At 43.2% G+C, this 22,285-nt stretch overlaps 1 protein-coding gene and 1 long non-coding RNA gene across 3 annotated transcripts in view; both read left to right on the top strand.

Annotated features, from left to right (window-relative positions):
* LOC309332588 overlaps positions 1-22,285 on the top strand; it is a 165,594-nt gene that overhangs the window by 95,932 nt on the left and 47,377 nt on the right. The window lies entirely within an intron of this gene.
* The window catches only part of SLC44A1 (solute carrier family 44 member 1), an 89,745-nt gene that overhangs the window by 24,042 nt on the left and 43,418 nt on the right, over positions 1-22,285 (top strand). For both annotated transcript variants that reach the window (XM_081845079.1, XM_081845078.1), the window contains exons 2-4: positions 6,307-6,396; positions 8,622-8,764; positions 17,858-17,994. In XM_081845079.1, coding sequence (XP_081701205.1) covers positions 6,307-6,396; positions 8,622-8,764; positions 17,858-17,994 — 370 coding nt within the window. The remainder of the gene's footprint in view (positions 1-6,306; positions 6,397-8,621; positions 8,765-17,857; positions 17,995-22,285) is intronic.

The following is a 22,285-nucleotide window of genomic DNA, read 5'->3' as shown; positions in this document are numbered from 1 at the left end:
CTGCATCTCCAGGCCATAACGAAATGTTCACCCCACCCCATGCTTGGGTCCTGAATACTTTTGAAGGGAAACCGTTTCACTGTGGTAACTGGCAGGGCAAACTGTAGTGCTTATTCTGGTCTGTGCTGAGAGGAGAGGCTGAAATCACTTTGGGCAGCTGGCCAGGCTTGTCAGCTGCGGCTTTATGGTGCTTCAGTAACGAAGGGGCAAAATGAGCTGCTGCAGAGCGTGTAATAATAATACTTGGATTAAAACGATGTGTTGTTCATAAATGAAATATTAAAATTGCTGGAATGAGCATAGTTTTAAGCTGGGAAGTATTTTTGTGTTTATTGCACACACGATTTCATTTCAGCACTTCTGATGTCTCGGGGAGTAAAGGGAATAGTGGTTAAATGGCTTGGATTAGCAGGGTTATCTGCAGTCTTAATCATGCTGGTGCAGGGGGGCGTGTAGCAATAAGGCTTAATGTGACGCAACGTTGAAAATCATGGGTGTGGATTTAATTCATCCATGTGACCTTTCAACCACCTGTTAGAACCACACCTATTCCCCCCCCCCTTGAAAGTGAGCTGTTCTCAATGGACCAAGCAACGAAGCGGATTACACAGGGGTAACTGCGAGTGATTGCTTGGACTCCCAAATCCCTTTCCAGCTTTTCCATTCATTGGCTTTAAAAAAATCCTATTACATGATTGCATTTGCAGGTGGAATGCACAAGAGAATGGAAAGCCTTATTGTTATTGCTTTCTTCCTTTGGAGGTAGGTAGCCGTGTTGGTCTGCCATAGTCAAAACAAAAAAAATTCCTTCCAGTAGCACCTTAAAGACCAACTAAGTCAGTTCTTGGTATGAGCTTTGGTGTGCATGCACACTTCTTCAGATACACTGAAACAGAAGTTTCCAGACCCTTCTATATAGTGAGAAGGTGGGGAGGGGTATTACTCAGAAGGGTGGTAGGAATGGGTGATTGGCAGATAGCTGTGATGAGCAGGCTGGTCTTTAAGGTGCTACTGGAAGGAATTTTTTTTGTTTTTCCTTTGGAGGAATTGCCATATGAATTTCCAAACGCTCCTTTTTTTTAGTAGGAATGTTGCAAGACTTCGCAGATCAGTCAGTTTCCAGGGCGGTACCTGGGCTCGTTGCAACTGGCCAGGCTGTGTGCAAAAGAATAAATGGACACAAACCTGACATTGGAAATGGCAATAGAAACCAGTAGTAGTAGGACATTTAAGCCTACTGCAATTGTTACTGACAGAACAAAAGGAATGTGAAAGGGAAACCCCATCATGAAACTGCTGAATTGCAACGTGATTTCAATTATCTTTACTGGGATCTCAACAGAGACAATAGTTTCCTGTTGTGAAGGGTCACTGTGCTTATTTTGCTTATGTTTAAGCTCAGCTTGAACTGCCGCAGTTTTACATTTCATTTCCATTTAACTTCAGCTATCAAATTCCACACACCCCTTACGCTCATTTGGATATATTCCTGTCAGCCAAGCATTACACTTCATGCATATGATAAGTGGATGCTAGCCCATGAAAACTTACGTCCTGGTAAGGTGTCGTAAGGTTCTTTCTTTTCAGAAAACTAAATGGCTTCAGATGCAGAGAATAGCAGTGAATAATAATAATAATAATAATAATAATAATAATAATAATTTATTATTTATACCCCGCCCATCTGGCTGAGTTTCCCCAGCCACTCTGGGCGGCTCCCAATCAAGTGTTAAAAACAGTACAGCATTAAATATTTAAAAAATCCCTGAACAGGGCTGCCTTCAGATGTCTTTTAAAGATAGGATAGTTGCTTATTTCCTTCACATCTGAAGGGAGGGTGTTCCATAGGGTGGGCGCTACTATTGAGAAGGCCCTCTGTCTGGTTCCCTGTAACCTCACTTCTCACAATGAGGGAACCGCCAGAAGGCCCTCGGCGCTGCATCTCATTGTCTGGGCTGAATGATGGGGGTGGAGACGCTCCTTCAGGTATACAGGACCGAGGCTGTTTAGGGTTTTAAAGGTCAGCACAGTGTTGAATGTACAGTGGCAACATTCAACACAAAGAATAGTGCAGAAGATAGGTTCAAAAATGGCTAAAACCTAAATATTAAGCTTCTATAGTACTCGGGTTATAAAAAGGTGGGGTTTCAGTGAGGATATGTTCATTGTTGTAGCTGCTTAGCTATGCCCATAGAAGCCAATTCATAGGGGTCGAGGTCCCTTCAGTCCTCCCAATAAAATATTTGAGAGGGCTGCCCCCCACGCCAAGTTGATGGGCATTGCCATTCAAATAGTGTGCATGCATTGAATATTATATTCAAGTTGGCACCCCTGGCTATACCCTTCTCCATGATACGCTATTCCATCCCTTCTCCTGACTGGCTTTCCACCTCACCCGTGCCCAATAGTTAGTTTCCCATCCCCACTGAGCACACTCTGTTAGGCTGTTTTGGGTTCTCCCACTTCCTTAGGCTTTGTTCCCCTAAATGTGTTTTGCTACTTCCTGCAAACATGGGTGTTGTCTTCTCCCCTGTCCCCGTCCCCGCCACAAGCCTGATGATACCTCCCCTCTGTGGCTGAGTAGTGCTGTTTATACTGCATAAACAATGGCACTCACTTCTGAACCAAGGAAATACCGTATTTTTCGCTCTATAGGACGCACCTTGTTTTAGAGGGGGAGAACAAGAAAAAAAAATCTCCCCCTCTCTGCTCAGCACCCCTTCAGCGAAGCGGCAGGAGAAATGGAGCCCCTTCCATTTCTCCTCCCGCTTCGCTGAAGGGGCGCTGCGCAGCTCTCCCTCTCTGTTGAAGCCAGGTGAGTCTTGCTCTCCTGGCTTCAGCAAAAGGAACCCGAAGCCTCCGGAGCGCAGCACGAGTTCCTGCTGCGCTCTGGAGGCTTCAGGTTCCTTTCACTGAAGCCAGGAGAGTCTTGCTCTCCCGGCTTCGCGTTGCTATTGCTGAAGCCAAAGAGCTTGCATTCGCTCCATAGGACCCACCCACATTTCTCCTTAATTTTTGGAGGGAAAAATGTGTGTCCTATAGAGCGAAAAATACGGTAGATGGAAGATGTGGGCTGAGACAGTTGCCCAGTCTTAAATGCAATGGTGTTCCAAGAAGCCAGGAGCCCTGTGGACCATATTCTTGTTCCCTATTGCCCGTGCCATTGTGCCATAGTATGTGAAGAGAACTTCAGCATTTTAAGCTGGGCAGCAGACATTGCTAGCCAGAATCCTCCTGAATGTTTAAGGCGGGTGATGAAGAGCCAACCCTGCTCCACTTCTGCTAGTTTTAGATCTCCTTGTGCTCCTTCGGTTTTGCCTGTTTCTTGCTTCTCTGTCTTACTACCTTGACCTGCTCTTTCCCTCTTGGTCTGCCCATGTATTACGAATTCTACACCTGCCTGTCAGGCCACCTGAAGCCTTTCTGATTGCAGCACCGCATCTTGTAACACACAGAAAAATGTGGAGTGGCTCTGATCCCAAAGGCTGCACTTTACAAAGAACAGGTTTGACAAGTCCCTTCCTCTGGGGGGCTTACAATCTAAATATAGACACAAGGGAAACAATAGAGGGCAGAATGGAGATAGGGGTAAACTGGAAAAAAAACTGTGATTATTTTATTTAAGCAGTTACAGAAGAACTTTGGGGCTAGGGGATCAGCTTGCAGAAAACAATGATGGAGTCAGGGCTTCTTTTCAGCCAGAACTCACTGGAGTTCCAGCACCTCTTTTTCTAGAAAAAGAAAAGTGGCGGAGCTGGTAATTGGACAGGAGGAATCATGGACAACATGAAATGGCTGTGTACAGAATAAGGAGGAAAAAATGAATCAAATAGCATTTGCTTTTTCAGAGTCATGCTTTTGAAACTGCTTTGCAAAATGCCGTGGCTTATTGCCCGGGGTACAGTCAGCAGAGCAGAGCAAGCTGAAGTTCACTCGGCATAAATCTAGTGTAATAGGCTATTGCTGGAGTTCACATTGAGGCCAGCTTTGTCAGGTGCATTGTACGATGAGTATATATTAAGAATTAGCACGCACTGGTTGGAGTAGGATTTGCACGTTTACTGGTTCTCACAGACCTGGAGCTAGCTGGACTACCTCTTTCCTTAACACCGAGAGAGAAATTAGTCCTTCTACTACACATCCCCTGGCGCTGTCAGCTGCCACCATGACTGGGGAAGGAACTTGCCTTCTCCTTTCCTCGCCCCCATTCTGTCAGCACCTGCTGATCAGAGGATCTTGCACAAGCAGCGTCTGCTGGTAAAGAAACAGCGTCAAGAAAATATGTGGGGTAAGAAATGTCAGTTTTTAATAAAACCTCTTGACAACTTAGCTATAATCTGCATGCACACTTTTCATTTGGCTTACATCTAGCATGTGGTTCTCCAATTAGTAAAGGATTTTAGTGTGTGTGTGGATGTACGTGCACATGGCATGCATGGATAAATAGAAGACAGGTGGTCATGAAAATGAAAGCCTCTTAAGGAGCTTGTTAGCTAGCAGGTCTCTGGGCAGGAGGATAAAGTGCTTGTGATTAATTGAAACGGGTCTGGAGTTCGAATTCCAGTTCACCTATTGACTCTTTGCTAGTTGATCTGGATGTGCAAATTTTGAACATGCTTATCATTTGGGGTTCCTTTGAAGTGCTCCCCTTACTTATGTCCCCAAAGCATGTTTTAAGAAACAGTTTAGAACTTCGTTGTGAGTGTTGCTTAGGAGGAAGCAAAGAGGAAACATTTGAGTTGTCAGAAGAATTTAAAGTGCAGTTCAAACAAAATGGCTGGTTGGTGTGACCTTTGCATCTGGAGTGTGGTCACTAAAAACTCAGTTTCTCCATTTGTAGTACAATAATAATGATCCCTTGCTTTGTGATGGTGGATGAAGTATTGCTACTTGTCTAGAGCCTGATACAGTTGACTATAAATCTAAATGAGCCTTAATGGAGAAATTCTAGCTACCAGAAACAGTAGCTTTGCATTCATTGAGCACCTGCCACAGATTCAGACAAGTTTGAGTATTATCTTGTCTTATTAAACCTTCTTAATTTCATTTTGCTGTTAAAGATAGTACCTTAAAATCATCAAGTGGCCCAATCTAAATAGTGTGGATTGTTTTCAATCTCACCCCTTTAAGCTTTGGCCTCCTTTGTTCCTGCTCGCCAAAAATTGCAAAAGCACCCCTGTCCTCATCTTCAGCAATGAAAAACCATTCCTTTTATTAGTTGTATGTCTCTTTTTGTCTCTATTGCAGCTAATCCAGCCTGTAGTGTTCAGACTGAGGAGTTTGTGAATAGCTTATTTGTTTATCCCTCTTGTAAAGAAGATTACTGTATGTACAGAGGCTGTGGAGGGATGCTGAAATTACTAATGTCTTGATTGACCAGGCTGGTTTCCCATTTTCTGCTCCAGCCAGGGATACAGAAATGATGTCTTTCACCCTTGCCTTCTTTTCCCTTTGCTCTTTTGGTAGGTTCTTGCTGGAGTGCCTTGACTAGATAACTTCCTACCAAATTCAATTCTGCTCTTTTTAAAAGCACAATGATGAAATATTGGAAGTTCTACATAAGGGTGTATGAGATGGTAGGGTATTTGTCTTGCACAAAAATCTTGCCCAGGTCACATGTTTCAGAATGCGAGTTTGATGATGGTATAGCCTTGACATTAGTTTTCATGCATCTTCAGGTAAGGATGTGATGCTGAAGAATTGATGTATATGTGTCTGAAAATTAATGTAGGTCCATGGCTGTGTTCACATTGAATATTTATACAAGAATAAATACACTAGGGTTTCACTACTAATGCAGTGCTTCTGATTGATCACTGACATGCTTATTGTACCATGTGTAAAAAGAACATTTGCAGATCAGACAGACAGTTACATTTTGTTGCTGATCAGATGCCGTGTGATCAAATGATTCAGAAAAGGGATCAAAAACAGATGTAAAAAATAATAATTTCTAGCACAGCTTCACAATCTGTTTTTTATTCCCATCAGGTGGTACACACGCATGTCTGAATTAGTGTCCGGCTGTTGAACTATTTGCACTGGTGGTTTTATTGCTGCTCCTGACAGTGATAAAAAGCATAGGAATTAATTTCCAGCTGTTCTGGGACGTTGAAGCCTAGCAGTGTTGGAGCCCACCCAACAGGAGGTCTGCAGTAGAATAACCAGTGATAGACTCGGTGTCTGAGAATATTATTTAAGTTGCATTTTTTATTTTTCGCAGAACAGTCTGACTCTGACTAGTCTTGCATAACCTTTCTCTTTTCTCCATCCTCTTTTTCTCCTTGTCCCGTCCAAAAATACTAGAGCTCCAAGCGAGAGTGGAAGCCCCTGGAGGATCGCAGCTGCACAGATATCCCATGGCTGTTGCTGTTCATTCTCTTTTGCGTCGGCATGGTAAGTAACACAGCTCTAAAGGGGAATCAGCGCAGGACGTTTTTTTAAGGGGCTCCTTGTAGAAACCTTTATTTAGGGTACAGGGTTGTGTGTGTGTGTGTGTTTGTGTGTGATGTTAAATGGCTGTGATAAAATACTAATGTGACTGGCTTCCGCGCAACTCTGAGATCAGTGTATTTTGTGCATTAGAAATTACACAACAGTTCCCCTTCTGCCAACACACCTCTTATTGTAGAATGCTGACCTACTTATCTGAACACTGCTTTAAAACATGCTGGCACCAACAATTATTTTTTTAAAAAAATTCTCAACCTTTCATTGAACTACAATTTGCTTTTGTTTTTCAGAACTTTTTGACTGCCTTTCTTTAAGACCTTAAGGCAGTTGCATGCATTAAAATACAACAATAAAACCACATACTGAAATTAAGTACTACATCCAGCACCATTGCAATACAATTGCCATCATGCCAAAGTTAACACTTGAATGCTAAAAGCCTGGGGGAATACACTACGGTATTCACTTCTCAGTGCAAGAATTTCTTCCTCTCCCCATTTGTGCCCTGCAGGCTTCCCAAATCTGCTCCAGAGCATTGAGGGAACTCCAAGAACAGAATTTTGGGGCGTGCAGGGGCAGTAGTTGGGGGACAATGTTCCACTGTGCAAGTGGAAACCCTTGTGCCTTAGTATTCTACAGGATTCCACTCAAAAGCAGTGCAAGAATATTGCCAGATGAGTCCTAGAGACTTTTCAGTTGTTCTCATGTGATCACATAGAGCAGTGTTTCCCAAACCTAGGTCTCCAGCTGTTTGGGTTTTTTTTTACTACATTTCCCATCATTCCTGACCATTGGTCCTCCTAGCTAGGGACATAGCTGTCAACACTTCCCTTTTTTAAGGGAATTCCCTTATTCCGAATAGGATTCCTCGCAAGAAAAGGGAAAATTTGACAGCTATGGCTAGGGATGATGGGAGTTGTATTCCAAAAACATCTGGAGACCCGAGTTTGGGGAAACACTGGCTCAGAGGAAACTCCTTTTCATCACTCTTAATTTTTCCCTTCCTAATAGAAGGCTGGGACGCGGGTGGCGCTGTGGGTTAAACCACAGAGCCTAGGACTTGCCGATCGGAAGGTTGGCAGTTTGAATCCCTACAACGGGGTGAGCTCCCATTGCCCGGTCCCTGTTCCTGCCAACCTAGCAGTTCGAAAGCACGTCAAAGTGCAAGTAGATAAATAGGTACTGCTCTGGCGGGAAGGTAAATGGCGTTTCCGTGCGCTGCTCTGGTTTGCCAGAAGCGGCTCAGTCATGCTGGCCACATGACTCGGAAGCTGTACGCTGGCTCCCTCGGCCAATAAAGCGAGATGAGCGCCGCAACCCCAGAGTCGGTCACTACTGGACCTAATGGTCAGCGGTCCCTTTACCTTTACCTTTAATAGAAGGCACGTGGAACAGAGTCTTTCCAGTAGTGAGGTGGTCCCCATTAAGAGATGTAAAGTGTTTAGAGGTTTAAGAACAATCTCCAGCACTTTGAATTGCACCAAGAAGCTAAATGGTAGCAAATGCTGAGAATCGGCATAACATGATTTCTCTGCCTGTTGTACCTGTCAATAGGCCAGCAGCTGCATTCTGCACTAGCTGCTGCTTCTGTAGTACCTTCAGGAGCTTAGCCTCATATAGAGTGCAATGGGTCAGCCCCATATCATGTGCATGTAGCCCTGCCTGAAAATCCCTAGGGCATGAGCACCACTAGTGCAAGATGTTTATCCGAAAGGAGGGGTCACAGCCAGCCATATTATATATGACTTATAATGTGTACTGCTGGTCTCCACCATTACCTGAACTTCTGAAAGCAGCCCTGTTTTTAAAACTCATGCAGTTCACAAACCTATTTTAGGAAGTTTGTGACAACTCAGAGCAAGATGCATCTAGATTTCTTATGCATCAGATTCTCTCTCTCTCCCTCTCTCTCAACACAGAGTTTTAATTTGACCGCCTTTATGTAACTGGTATATATTCATACTTCGCATGATGCTACAGAGGTTTTTTTGGGGGGGGCACTTTTCCTTTTTAAAAGATCCTGAAATAAGGATGAAAGCAAGATAGGAGTAATTTTTGTTTTATATATCTCTGTGGGGAACATATCACAAAGCTGCTGTTAAAAAGAATGGTCTTTTTTAATACAGTTTGCCATGGAAAGCTTTCGTTCTCATCTCATTTCTTCCCAGGGTCTTATTTGTGGCTTTTCAATAGCTACCGGAGCAGCTGCAAGATTGGTTTCAGGATATGATAGTTACGGAAATATCTGTGGACAGAAGAATATAAAAATAGATGGAATAGACAACAGTGGCTTAGACCTCACAAAAAAGAAGTGAGTAATGGGGTCCAACTACTGCTACAGTTGTTTCATTAACTGATGGAATATAGTTTTCTTTCATTTTGGCTGTGGGTGGCAAGATTAGGGAGAACATTAATGCATTTCTTACTGTAAGTGTGGACGCCATAGTTTTATGTCAAGTGGTCACTTTCTCATGAACACTTCTTGTACCTGGGTACTTGTGCATCCTTAACGTGTTCCTGGCTTTCATACTTGTGAACCATGTACTCTGAAATTTCAATTTAGAATCCCTTTGATGCTTCTGTGTGTTTAGATAGTGCTGAGTTCTTAGTACCTCTCCAGGGTTTCCTGAACTACTTACAAAATTATGTTTTTGTAATTCACTTCCGTTGTGGAGAATTCATATTAATATATACGCTACACACTATTTTAGCACTTATATTAGTGATATACCAGTTTAGTCTTCGCCAAAGGAATTGTTTTCTGTGAAGTAGTGGCATGGGGTTGAAATTTTTCTGTGAAGTTCGTTAGTTCATTAGTAACAGTGAATGGTGAATGAACAGTGAAGTTCATAAGTTCATTAGTAACAGTGAATTGATACCAGTTGCAAATGTGATATTAAGTAAGGCAGTTTCAGAGGCTTTGGTTTTACTAAATATATGTAAAATAAGCATGCTAAATCAGATTACTCTCTTGGACATCACAAACATTTTCTGATGCAAATTGAACATATCCCCATTTAAAAATAATTTAGCAATGTGAACAACAAACAACACTTTTCTAAAATAAGAGCTGTAAAACAAAAAAATGACTTTTCATAATAGTTACATATGCAATAACTGATTTGTTGTTTAGACAATATAACCAAATTGAACATTTTCTGATGCAAAGTACCTAAAGGCAACTTTTCTAATTCAAGCTTTTCTGGAAGACCCACATCATTGCTGAAAGTGCAGTGAATTCTCTGTTTCTTACCTGACTACAGTTCAGTGAGGATAGATAAAGACCATTAATCAGCTTGTTCTTGAAGCTCCCAGCATGAGTCTGACCAAACTGCGGGAGCCAATGGAAGGCAGGAGTGCCTGGCATGCTCTGGTCCATGGGGTCACGAAGAGTCGGACATGACTAAACAACAACAAATCAGCTTGAGCTTGTGCTGCAGAAAAGCCCTTAGCTGTTTTAGTATTATGGGAGCCTTGGAATATATTTTCAGGGTCATGTGATGCAAGGCAGAGTTTATGTAGCTCAAGAACATTTAAAGGGCTCTGAGATAGGTGAAGTGTATGTATGTGGACCTTTGAGGGACAATACTTAAGAACGACCTAAGTCCTTTCCACTGCAAATGTGAAGGACATCCTATTGAAAATCAAACAATAGAGATGATGCAAAGGAACAGGGATATGTATTGGACCTAGGCCGGTCACTAGAACTGAGTGTGTGTGCATATACAGGGCTTTAGCCCTGGATATGCTGTAAAGTAACAAGGATATATACTGTTGGACACATTGAGACAGCATTAATTGCAGTCAAAGAGAACCATGCTATGGTACCTTCCTGTTTAGTCCTGTAACTGCTTGCCATTGTTAGCTGGCCAAAAGTCGCCCAAAATGAAAAGAACAAGGGAGCAGCGGCTGCAAAATGGGGGAAGGCCAAAGGCATAGATGCAATATACGGTAAAGATAGGTTATAATTCAGTTGGATTCTATCAGTTTCCATTATTAGGCATGTCTCTTGGCTTTCCTCCTTTCTCTAAAATTCAGAGTCCTTTGAAAAGCAAAATATATATTCAGTGAACGAGAAAATGAAATTTGATAGAAGCCATGCAGGCATTGACGCAGAAAGCAATGATGCTTGGAAGAAACAAGATTTGTCTCTATGACTTTGTGAAATTTCTTCTTGCGCTACCTTTCGTTGTGGCATAATGTGTGGTAACAGAATTCAACCCCTTTTCAACTTCAGTCACGTTTTAGTGCAGTGACAATATGGCTAAGCTGACTTTTCCCCTGTGTGCAGTTCAGATGTTGAAAGCGAGACACAGGGAGCAAACGGTGCAGAAGTAATAAAAACTACCTCTTTTCGAAAAGCTACAAAGAAACTGATTCTTGACTCTGTCTTCAGGCTAACAAAATGGGGTTTTCATTGGACTGAGGCGCTTGAACTTTCCAGTTTGCAGCCTCCCAGAATTTCTCCCCAAGGAAAGCACACAGCGAACCCCAGACAGGGATTAAGACAAGAGACTTAGATAGTATAGATTGGGACCCCCTGAGGGTCTCATTCTAAAAGTCTGGTAGTTGTTCTCTTTGACATCTGGTGGAAGGGCGTTCCACAGGGCAGGTGCCACTACCAAGAAGGCCCTCTGCCTGGTTCCCTGTAACTTGGCTTCTCGCAGTGAGGGTACCGCCAGAAGGCCCTCGGAGCTGGACCTCAGTGTCTAGGTAGAACGATGGGGGTGGAAACGCTCCTTTAAATATACTGGACCAAGGCCATTTAGGGCTTTAAAGGTCAGCACCAACACTTTGAATTGTGCTCGGAAACAGCAGCCCTGTTTATGGAAGCTTTTAATGTTTGATGTATTACAGTATTTTAATATTTTTTTTGAAGCTGCCCAGAGTGGCTGGGGAAGCCCAGCCAGATGGGCGGGGTATAAATAACTATTATTATTATTATTATTATTATTATTATTATTATTCCCCTGTGAACAGCCTTCTGGGAGCTTATTGCCAGTGGTGGGTGGAGCCACAGCCAGTGGTGGAGCAAGGTGGGGGCAGTTCATCCCAGGTGTCATCCCTGGGGGGGGGTGACAAAATCCCCCCAGGGTGGATCACTGCCGCACTGATCGCACACCCCCCCCCGGGCAGATTGCCCCGCCCCCAAGTGCACGGCATCTGGCTGCTCCGGGTATCCGAGCGGCTAGCTCCACCGCTGGCTGCAGCCGGACATGGGGAGAGCAACAGATGCAATTCTTACCTTTGTACTGTAGGCTACTGTGGCGTTTGCCTCCTAGGTGGGTAATAAGGAAAGGGTTAAAATGAGTGTGATGTGATTGGCCAGTGGAAACTGATAGGAGGAGTTAGAGTGAGAGTTGGAGTTGTGTGGAAGTCAGTTGAGAGTGGGGAGTTGGAGAAGGAAGAGGGAGGAATAGTCTGTGGGTTGGTGGAGTTGTGTTGTGAGGAAGTGAGAGGAATTGTTAGGTGGAGTCAGATAGATACCGTATTTTTCGCCACATAGGACACACTTTTCCCCCTCCAAAAATGAAGGGGAAATGTGTGTACGTCCTATGGGGCGAATGTAGGCATTCGCTGAAGCCTGGAGAGCGAGAGGGGTCGGTGCGCACCGACCCCTCTCACTCTCCAGGCTTCGCGCAGATCTCCGCAAGCCGTGGGAGCCCGCGGCGGGCTCCCGCGGCTTGCAGAGAGTTGCCCGCATGCCAAAGGCTGGGCGCGCCACGCTCAGTGCACCCAGACTTCGCGTGGCTCTCCGCAAGACGTGGGAGCCCAGCGGCGGGCTCCCATGGCTTGTGGAAAGTTGCCTGTTCTGGGGGCTGGGGTCGGGGGAAGCTCGGGCTTCCCCAGCCCCAGCCCCGCACCTGGGGGGGAAATAAATCCCCCCCTTTATTTCCCCCCCAAAAAACTAGGTGCGCCTTATGGGATGGTGCGTCCTATAGGGCGAAAAATACGGTAGTCAGTTGGGATAATCAGTTTGAAGTTGTTAGGAATGAATAGGACAGTTAAGGAACTAAGATTAAGAAACTGCCAAGAAAAATTAACTGTAACTATATGCTTGTTCATGCCTATAAAAATAAGCTTGATTATTTGTTAATGTTAACAACTGACTGGACTCTGTGTCTCCTCGTGAGAAACGGGTTGGTGGCAGTGAAGAAAGCAATGACAGTGGTGGCACAGGGTCAATAGGCCGTCAAACGTCCGGGGGCCCTGTGTGATCGCCACAGCTACCTTCCAACCATTCAAAAGCCATGCAACCCCACCCAGCAGCTGCAGGTAAGCAGGAGACATTATCCCAGCTCACTGACACAAAAGCCCCCGAGGGGGACACAGATCAGGGCTTTTTAGGGGGCGTGGCCTGAGAATGGGGTGTGAACTGGGGTGTGAACTGGGGAGAGGGGCGTGGCCTAGGGTGAGTACCAGGAGAAATCTGGAGGGTCACTTTCTGCTTGTGGACTAGAGGCTCCCTACTCTGTTTTTTGGGGGGTTTTTTAAAAAAAAAATATTGGTTTTCACAGTATTATAAACAAACAAACACATGAGACAAACAAACATAAATCATAGCCTTATTGAAAAATTTCCCTTATTAACTTTGTTAAGTGACTTCCCCACTTCCCCTTGGTTGAATTTCATTGCATATCCTTTTAACGGTTTCCCAAATCACAATTCTTATAAAATTTAACTTAAACATTAACATCCTTAAATCTTCACTTTATGAAATTAAACATATTATTTCATCACTTAACGTAAATAAAATCCTAAACCAATTAAGTATCTGCAAGCTGTTTTCAGTTAATTTAACTTGACATATTTAACTAAATAATCATTAAATTTAATCCACTCTTCCTGATACTCCTCCTCCTTCTGGTCGCAGACTCTTCCAGTTAGGTCAGCTAGCTCCAAAGAGGCTCCCTACTCTGAGCTTGTTTAATTTCTATTCAAGGACCCATCTCAAAAGACAAGTACTAGTCACTTCTTACCAAATTATTTATGCCTTATATCAGTCATCACCTTTCCATGGAACACACAACCTTTTGGCCTATAGGAAATAAAATGTGCTCCATAAAACAGTACTAGCAATTAATACACTATATATTTCCTTGAGATTGCCACAAAAAGTTTTCCATCTGCTCAGCAGCTGACGTAGCAGATGGTTTTATTGCAAGATTTTTATTGTACAGATTTTTTTTTTTCATATTCTTCCTTTTTTGGTCCAAATGTTTATTAAAAATCTGTTTTTTAAAATGTCATCTTTTCCATCCATATAAGGCAGAATGTGAAAAATGCTTATTTCTTAAAGAGATGGAAACATTACGTGTAACTGAAGACAGGCAGCAAAAAGGCGACAAGTTTTTTTTTTTGCGAGTTTCTTGACTTGCTTTCCACTATCCCTGGATGTAAAATAGTTTGATGGGTAGAATTTTTCCATTTCAGCAAATGTAATGATTCAGAACGTCTAGTGAATTTGAAACACAGAAATCTTATTTTCCTTCTCAAAAATAAATGAAAAAGGTTTCTGCCTGAGAACCCTTCTAATTCCATTTTAAACTTAAACCCACCCACCCCCTTGGACCAACTCCCCATCCCTTGAGCCAGTGTGGTGTAGTGGTTAAGAGCGGTAGACTCGTAATCTGGGGAACCGGGTTTGCGTCTCCGCTCCTCCACATGCAGCTGCTGGGTGACCTTGGGCCAGTCACACTTCTCTGAAGTCTCTCAGCCTCACTCACCTCACAGAGTGTTTGTTGTGGGGGAGGAAGGGAAAGGAGAATGTTAGCCGCTTTGAGACTCCTTAGGGTAGTGATAAAGCGGGATATCAAATCCAAACTCTTCTTCTTCTTCTTCTTGGACCAACTTGGTGCCTTCCAGATGTTTTTGAACTACAGCTCCCATCATTCCAGGCTGGTAGGGATTGATGAGGATTGGACTCCAACAACATTTGAAGAGCACCATTTAAGGCAATCTCCTCTTGCAGTACCCTGGAAGATCATAATGACTGTTCCCTATTGCCTTCCTTGTCCCTTCAGATACCCTAGAATATATGAAACTGATATGCAATTTGTTTCCAAGAGAGCTAGTGTAACACAGAAGCAACGAGTGTCATGGATGGCCTGTGAGCTAGGAAAATCCCCGTTCAAAGTTATCAAGTGGCTTTAGGCAACAGTCCTGATTTTTTAGCTTCACCCCCCTCTTATCTAACAATATGAGCAGTTTTTTTAATCTGGTGATTTAAAAACTTGGTTTTGCCAAGTTTACTTTCAGTTTCAAAGAATCTTGGCTTAGTTTTACATGCAAACCAAGAATCCCAATTTAAAAGGAACTATGGTTAACTGCTAAAGAAGCAAGCTTTTAAACCTGTGGTTTAAGATTTGTTTAGCAGCTAACTTGTTTAGCAGCTAAGGTTTGTTTAGCAGCTAACTAGTGTTTGTTTTCAACCAGTATTCCTGGTTTGCAGATAAAACTAAGCCAAGATTCTGCAAAAGTAACTCCCCAGAAGATTTTTCCTGTCCATGCAGAAGGATAGAAGAGGAGATGCATGCAAGCCGCACACTTCACTCATGCTGACTGAGACTTGTCTGCGTAATGCTAAATCAAGGCTTAGTGATGCGTGCAAAGCAGCCGTTATATGACCACGCTTGCCTCTGGAATTGTCCTGAGACTCTAATCGAGCAAACTGTTTGGTGTTTCTGCGCTATGCTCGTTTGACAGTATAGAGCTGTCTAGAGGAATTGCAGAAAATCAATGAAATCGGAAAACCTAGGGAGCATGTACCTTAAAGCTCAGATTCAAGACGGACTTGGTCACTGCAGTCGTGTTCCCGACTTAAAATAGGCAAGCTCTTAAATCGTTAATGTGGAAAAGTTTTTGATTCCTGATTTGTATGCGCATAAGGCATCCTTTCCCAGTAGCATGACCGTAATACAAGTGAAGGAGCTAAAGAACTCTTTCCCCAAATCTTGGTTAGCCTTGTCCATATTTAACGAAATGGTGCACAGTAAATTTGTGCTTTAAAAGGAAACCTCTGCAATCAAATTGCGCCATGTCTGTAGGTGAAAGGAAATGTGCAGGCTGTTGATTGGCTGGGGAATATTCACTGTGGGACAGATACTATAATAGCAAAGGAAATAAATGATCAGGTGCAGTGATATAGGACTGGGGGTTGGTTTAACAAGGCGGTCCAACTTTTCATACCAAGCAGGCCACTTTGCCATGGAACCCATGGGCTACACATTGCAGCGGTGCAGGTAACGAGGCCCAAAATTGACATCCCCTCCCCGGCCCTCATGCTACCTTCCCAAAGCTGTCTTAAGCAAGCTCTGGGGCAGGCATCCCCAAACTCGGCCCTCCAGCTGTTTTAGGACCACAATTCCCATCATCCCTGACCACTAGCTAGGGATGATGGGAGTTGTAGTCCCAAAACAGCTGGAGCGTCGAGTTTGGGGATGCCTGCTCTGGGGCTTTCAGAAGGAGGTGTGAGGCTGTGAGGAGGTCCTAGAGCCCTCCCAACTCCTTCCCAATGCTACGAAAGTGCTAACTAGACTTTGGGAAGAAGCTGGGAGGACTCTAGGACCCTCTTGGAGCCTTCATGCCTCCTTCCCAAAGCATTGCTTACCTGGCTTTGGGAAACCAGCATGAGGGCTGCAGGGTGTAAGTGTGGGTGGGTGTCAAATGCTGCTGAAGGCCACCAAAGAAGTCCTTGAGGGCCACACATTGGACCCCTCTGGTTTAGATAATGCCCCTGAATCCCAACCGAGCCTATGGTAGTAGCAGAGGGAATTCAAGATCATTTGGCTCTGGCCAAATCTGTTAAGCATCTTCTCTGCACGTGTGAAGAAGTTGGTGCAGAACAAATGTGTTTCCATAGAGACAACTGGAAATGCTTCCGGGAGTGTGCCTTTTCTCACCTCAACTGGCTAGGTGCCACTCATCCTAGGAAGGAGAACAATAGGCCAGGAATGAGTGTAGCTGAACCTGGGAACAAAAAAAAGGAGACGTAGAAGCTTGACTTTCTCAGGATTCAGAGGCCTCCCTGGAAACCAAAGGGAGCCAAGATCTGTTGGAGTGTTGATGCTCTAAGTCCTTCCGTCCTATGCCCAGATTGTATATATGTGTGAATAAAACCATATCTTATAATGATGACACACTTCTGGTGATTTTTTTTTTTTTTAAGTGCGCACACAGATTCTGCCTTTGTTTACAAGCTTTTATCAGTTCATATTTATTCTCTCGAGGAAAGTGCATGCATTATTTTATAAATCCAAATGAATTCCAGTTGACATTGGGTTCTGGCACTTACTGCTGGTTTCACAAAACTTGTTAAACGATGGAAATCACACAGTTTTCTAAGATAAGTTAATTTAAGCTATTGTCGGGGGGTGGGGGGAATCGGGTACCCGAAGTTATCTTTCGGAAAAATGTGCTGAAGTTACCCATTGAATTACAAACCAGTCATGTGGAAAATCTATTTAAAATAAGAAGCTGTTTTCCGTAATGCTTATCCATCGGAACACATTGGGATCTCTGTTTTGCTTTCAAGTTACCAATATAATTTTACTAATTGACTTTTGCTTGGTATTTTAACGGGGGTGGGTGGGCGGTGAGGTGGGATGGCCAGGATCATCCTGAAGACATCGATGTGGAGTAAACACTCAGTGCTTACATTGTGACTTCAATTACAAAGGATAGATGGAGCTGTGTGTGACGGCACCACTTTAATGTGCTAGAGATCAATCTGTAACTGTGAACAATCGATTGCAGCAAGTTGCTACTTTTCTGTATCACATTTCAAGCTTCCCTGCTACAGTATCTGGTGAATCATTCTCTAAACTTGGCACTCGCTGAGTCCATTCTCAGAAAAATGAAAAGCATTTAGGAAATAATTATGGTCAGCTTCAGGTGTTGTGTGGCTGCCAGATTTTGTTGCTGAATATCCTATTGGTACGCCCTGAAATAAACTTTTAAAGTATGATGTTCCTTTAAAATGTAACTAGAAATGCCACACACATCCCACTGCCCCCTGAGAGCCCAAGGAGGAATGAGAGATAATGGTGTACTTTAGCAGATGAGATGTAAGTGGCCAACAGTGCCTTATTTCCATATATTATCTCTTTGCCTTTTGGTGATGGTTTATATAGCCAGACATGCATCCATCATTGTGAAGGGGCTGCACTTCATCTTATGAAGATTTTAGTGCCATTTCAAAAGGAAAAGGGGTGGGGGGAAGCCACTACTAAATTCTGGGTGAACAGTGTACTTCTGAAAGGGAAAGGTTACAAGTTTTAAAATGAAGAAAGTTTGTTTAGCGATTTGGGAGTTTCCTTACTGGTAGGATATCTCTAGACAGAAATCCTTTTTAAGTCTGTTTTTGATCCATTCTGAATGTTTCGGTGTGTGTGTTTTCTTAAAGGTACGTGTTCTTTTTGGAGCCATGCAATGTAGATCTGGTGAAACGGAAGATCAAGTCCATCGCTCTTTGCGTATCAGCATGTCCACAGAAGGAGTTGAAAACCCTGGCTGATGTTCAGAATTTTGCAGAGACTAATGGTAAGGCAAAAAAACAACAACAGTGCTGTTTCTATTTCTGCTCAGTATTATAGAGGGCTATAAAACTGTCTTAGTACAGTCGAACCTCTACTTACCACTGCCTCTTCTTACATTCGTTGCAAGTCGTGACCGTGGCAAACCCGGAAGTAACCGGTGGGTTTGCCGCTGTTTGCGCATGCACAGGAGCGGGCAATCACCACCCGTACCTGCGCACAATGGCGCCCCTCCGTTTCGACCTCCAGACGGACCTCCAGACAGACCTCCAGAACGGATTATGGTCGCAAATAGAGGTTCCACTGTATTTCGACCTCCAGACGGACCTCCAGAACGGATTATGGTCGCAAATAGAGGTTCCACTGTATTTTAACTGTTCCTTTAAAACTTTTGTATGTTTTAAAGTACAGTTGTGAATTTTTGTCAGTTTTATTGCTTTATCTTTTTGTAAACCCCTCTAAGGTTGGTTGTTGTTTCTTACAAGCCAGCAGTGTAGAAATTTTCATGGAATAAATTAATCAGAGAGCATGTTTTTTTTAAAAAGTAAACAAAGTGGTCCACTATCTAAGAAGAGATTTTTCTGCTTCTCTAAGTTCCTGCTATAATGTGTGTGCATGATTACAGACTACTGTAATGCACTGTATGTGGGGCCACCCTTGTATCTGGCTTGGAAGCTGTAGTTAGTGCAAAATGCAGCTGCTAGGATGCTTTGTGAGACATTTGTGAGAAGTGCACATATTACACTGGTGTTGATAGAACTGCACTGATTACCTATTAGAGGGGTGGCCAACTACCAAGAGACTGCCATCTACTTACAGAATTAAAAACTGGCAGTGATCTACCCCTGTTTTTTGGGGGGTTCAAAGTTGTTGACCTTTTTTTAGGGAGGAGGAAAGCCCTAATTTTTAGGCTGGGGAAACAAACAGCTTCACTCAGTGAACTCCATCTTCCATTCTGCAAATCATGCAAGATTCCATTTTACCAATGCTAAGGAAAGGGACCCAGCAATCGACCACGATTTCCCAAAACCTCACCAGTAGATCGCGATCGACCTGTTGGACATCCCTGGCCTGTTAGATCCTCAGGCTACATTCCTGTTCCTTCAGGGGGACACAACCTATCCCAAACAGGCTCTCTCCCTAGTTCCTGCATCTTTTTTATGTTATGAACCATTCTGAGATCTACAGGAATAGGGAGGTGTACAGATGATGATGATGATGATGATGATGATGATGATGATGATAGTCTCCCCTGATTCAGGAGATGCCCAGGCCTCTGTGAGAATAATCATGTTCTGCTAGCCCAAAACCAGTATTTCTGACTCTGTGTGACAAACGAACAATATTAATATTTTGCTGAAAAATGCTTCTTTAATAATGTGATATTCCCATTTCTCTTCTTATTTTAAAAAGCTTCCCCTTCCCTCAGAGTTCTGCTCTCCTCTGCCAGCCCTCTCAGGTTTTTAAATTAGCATTAGCACGTTAATCCTAAACCAAGGCATTGGATTTTATCAGAAAAGACACACTAATCTCTCTTCACTTTGTGTGACCTTGCGGGGGCAACTGCTTGTGTTTGAAGTAAGCGTACCAGAAAGTAGATGCAAGCACTGAGGGTTGGGACAAACCACTGGGTGCATTGAACGTGTTGATAAAGTAATCAAGAAAAATGGAATTTCACTGAAATATTTCTTACAGACATTATTGTTAGGGGAGACTTAGTTAAGTTTTCATAATTAAAATACTTTGGAATCTGATTTATTTAACTGGAAACATTTTGACTGCCTTGTAGAAATGGGAAAATTTCTGGTTTAGGGTTTGTAATTGAGTTTTTACAGACTTTCTGCTTAATAGATAGGTACAATAAATTGGGGGCCATTATGCTTTGGTGCAACATGAAGGAAGCCCGTGCTTGAGTAGTCTCTTCTCTCTCCTTCCCTTGCATACCCTGTTTTCTTCCCTCACTTCTCTTTAAGTAGCAAATCATGCTTGCAGTTACATTCAAACCAGGCAAATATGGTTTGTGCAAACCATTGTTTGCCCACAATCCAGGACCACAAACCAGGCTTGAAACAAACCATTTTTTCCATTTCAGAGAAAATAACAAAACAAGGGTTTGTGAAGAACTACAAAGGAAGTGCAGAAATCACTGCACATGAGGGAAGGAGGCCACATGTGAACCCAAGACTTAAGACTTTTTTTGGTATTAACACCAAAACATGGTTTAGCATTGTTTCTGAAGCAATTCAGTGCCTTGAAGTGTTGGGCATTAGGTTTGCAGCAAAATGAAACGGAGGTGAAATATCATTAAAGAGCATATAAATATTAGGTTGTAGCTGCAAAACTGGGTGCCTTCATCTTCCCCACCTTCAATAAAACCTGTCTCTCCTGCCACCGTAGTGGCAGTTTGACTGATTGAAAACCTGGAGTTATTAAATACAGGCATAAGAAAGGAAAACCTGGAGTTATTAAATACAGGCATTTTCAATTAGCTGGGCTAACAAAAGACAAGTTGAGAAGTTTCTCATCTCCCACAGCTTATAATCATAACCAATCATTCAACACTTAATTTATTGTTACCAACAGTAGTGAAGGATTTTCTCTGCCCTGTGGTGTTGGAATATAAAAATATGTAGTCATGTTGACTTCTAAAAAATTGATTTTGGTTCTTACTACATACACACACACACACACACACACACACACACACACACAGTGGTACCTCAGGTTAAATACTTAATTCGTTCCAGAGGTCCGTTCTTAACTTGAAACTGTTCTTAACCTGAAGCACCACTTTAGCTAATGGGGCTTCCCGCTGCCGCCGCACCACCAGAGCACGATTTCTGTTCTCATCCTGAAGCAAAGTTCTTAACCCGAGGTACCACCACTGTGTGTGTGTGTGTGTGTGTGTGTGTGTGCAGCAGTCACGAAATTAAAAGACGCCTGCTTCTTGGCAGAAAAGCAATGACAAACCTAGACAGCATCTTAAAAAGCAGAGACATCACCTTGCCAACAAAGGTCCGTATAGTTAAAGCCATGATTTTCCCAGTAGTAATGTATGGAAGTGAGAGCTGGACCATAAAGAAAGCTGATCGCCGAAGAATCGATGCTTTGAATTATGGTGCTGGAAGACTCTTGAGAGTCCCAGGGACTGCAAGAAGATCAAACCTATCCATTCTGAAGGGAATCAGCCCTGAGTGCTCACTGGAAGGACAGATCCTGAAGCTGATGCTCCAATACATTGGCCACCTCATGAGAAGAGAAGACTCCCTGGAAAAGACCCTGATGTTGGGAAAGATGGAGAGCACAAGGAGAAGGGGATGACAGAGGACGAGATGGTTGGACAGTGTTCTCGAAGCTACCAGCATGAGTTTGACCAAACTGCGGGAGGCAATGGAAGACAGGAGTGCCTGGCGTGCTCTGGTCTATGGGGTCACGAAGAGTCGGACACGACTAAACGACTAAACAACAATATAATCACTTTCTTGCTTTGATCCATGTTAAATTGAGCTGTTGTGGCTTCAGCAATTTTCCCACCAATGGAGACTTGAAACGGAATGAATTGCATCTTTGACTCCTGGATTTGACTTTAGAGCCACCTTTAAGGTTTCTTTGCGACCTAAGATAGTTTGAAACTTTCAGTGGGAGTTGTGAGAATCGGTCTTAAGTGACACGTCTACATATCCCATGCTTCTGGTTTACTGAAAATCCTTTAGAGATGTTAAGATATGCTACCGATGTCTAAGTAACCGAGTTGTATTTGTCTCTAGAGAAAATTATTACAGAGCCTCCTGGTTTAAGAAGAGAGAGGCTTAAATCTATGCTAGATTTAGTACGGCATTATCTAGACCTGAGTATCCCAAGCTGAACAACAGTTGCATTTTAATTAAATTTAACTTGTCAAATTTAATCAAAGCCAATCAAATTTAATATCAGAGCCAAGAAATCGTCACCGAAGGCCAGTGGCGTAGCGTGGGTTGTCAGCACCCGGGGCAAGGCAAGTAATTTGCGCCCCCTAACCCGTGGATTTGCGCCCCCTAACGCGTGGATTTGCCCTAACCCCAGATGTTGCGCCCGGTGCGGCCGGCCCCCCCTGCACCCCCCACACTACGCCACTGCCGAAGGCAATTCTTAGTACCAAATCAGTCCTAGGCATGGGGTTATTTTAAGCAAACCCTGCAAATTTCTGCCATATTTTCTCATAAGTACCGTATTTTTCCATGTATAAGATGACCTCTATTTTTTAAAAAAATCCAAAACTAAGAACTTAAGAAGTTACTCAAAGTTCCAGTTACAGATAG

The sequence above is a fragment of the Podarcis erhardii genome (assembly GCF_964252035.2).
Source record: "Podarcis erhardii genome assembly, chromosome: 17".
Taxonomy (NCBI): domain Eukaryota; kingdom Metazoa; phylum Chordata; class Lepidosauria; order Squamata; family Lacertidae; genus Podarcis; species Podarcis erhardii.
The sequence above is the reverse complement of the archived record's forward strand: the minus strand, read 5'-3'. Positions and strand labels throughout refer to the sequence as shown.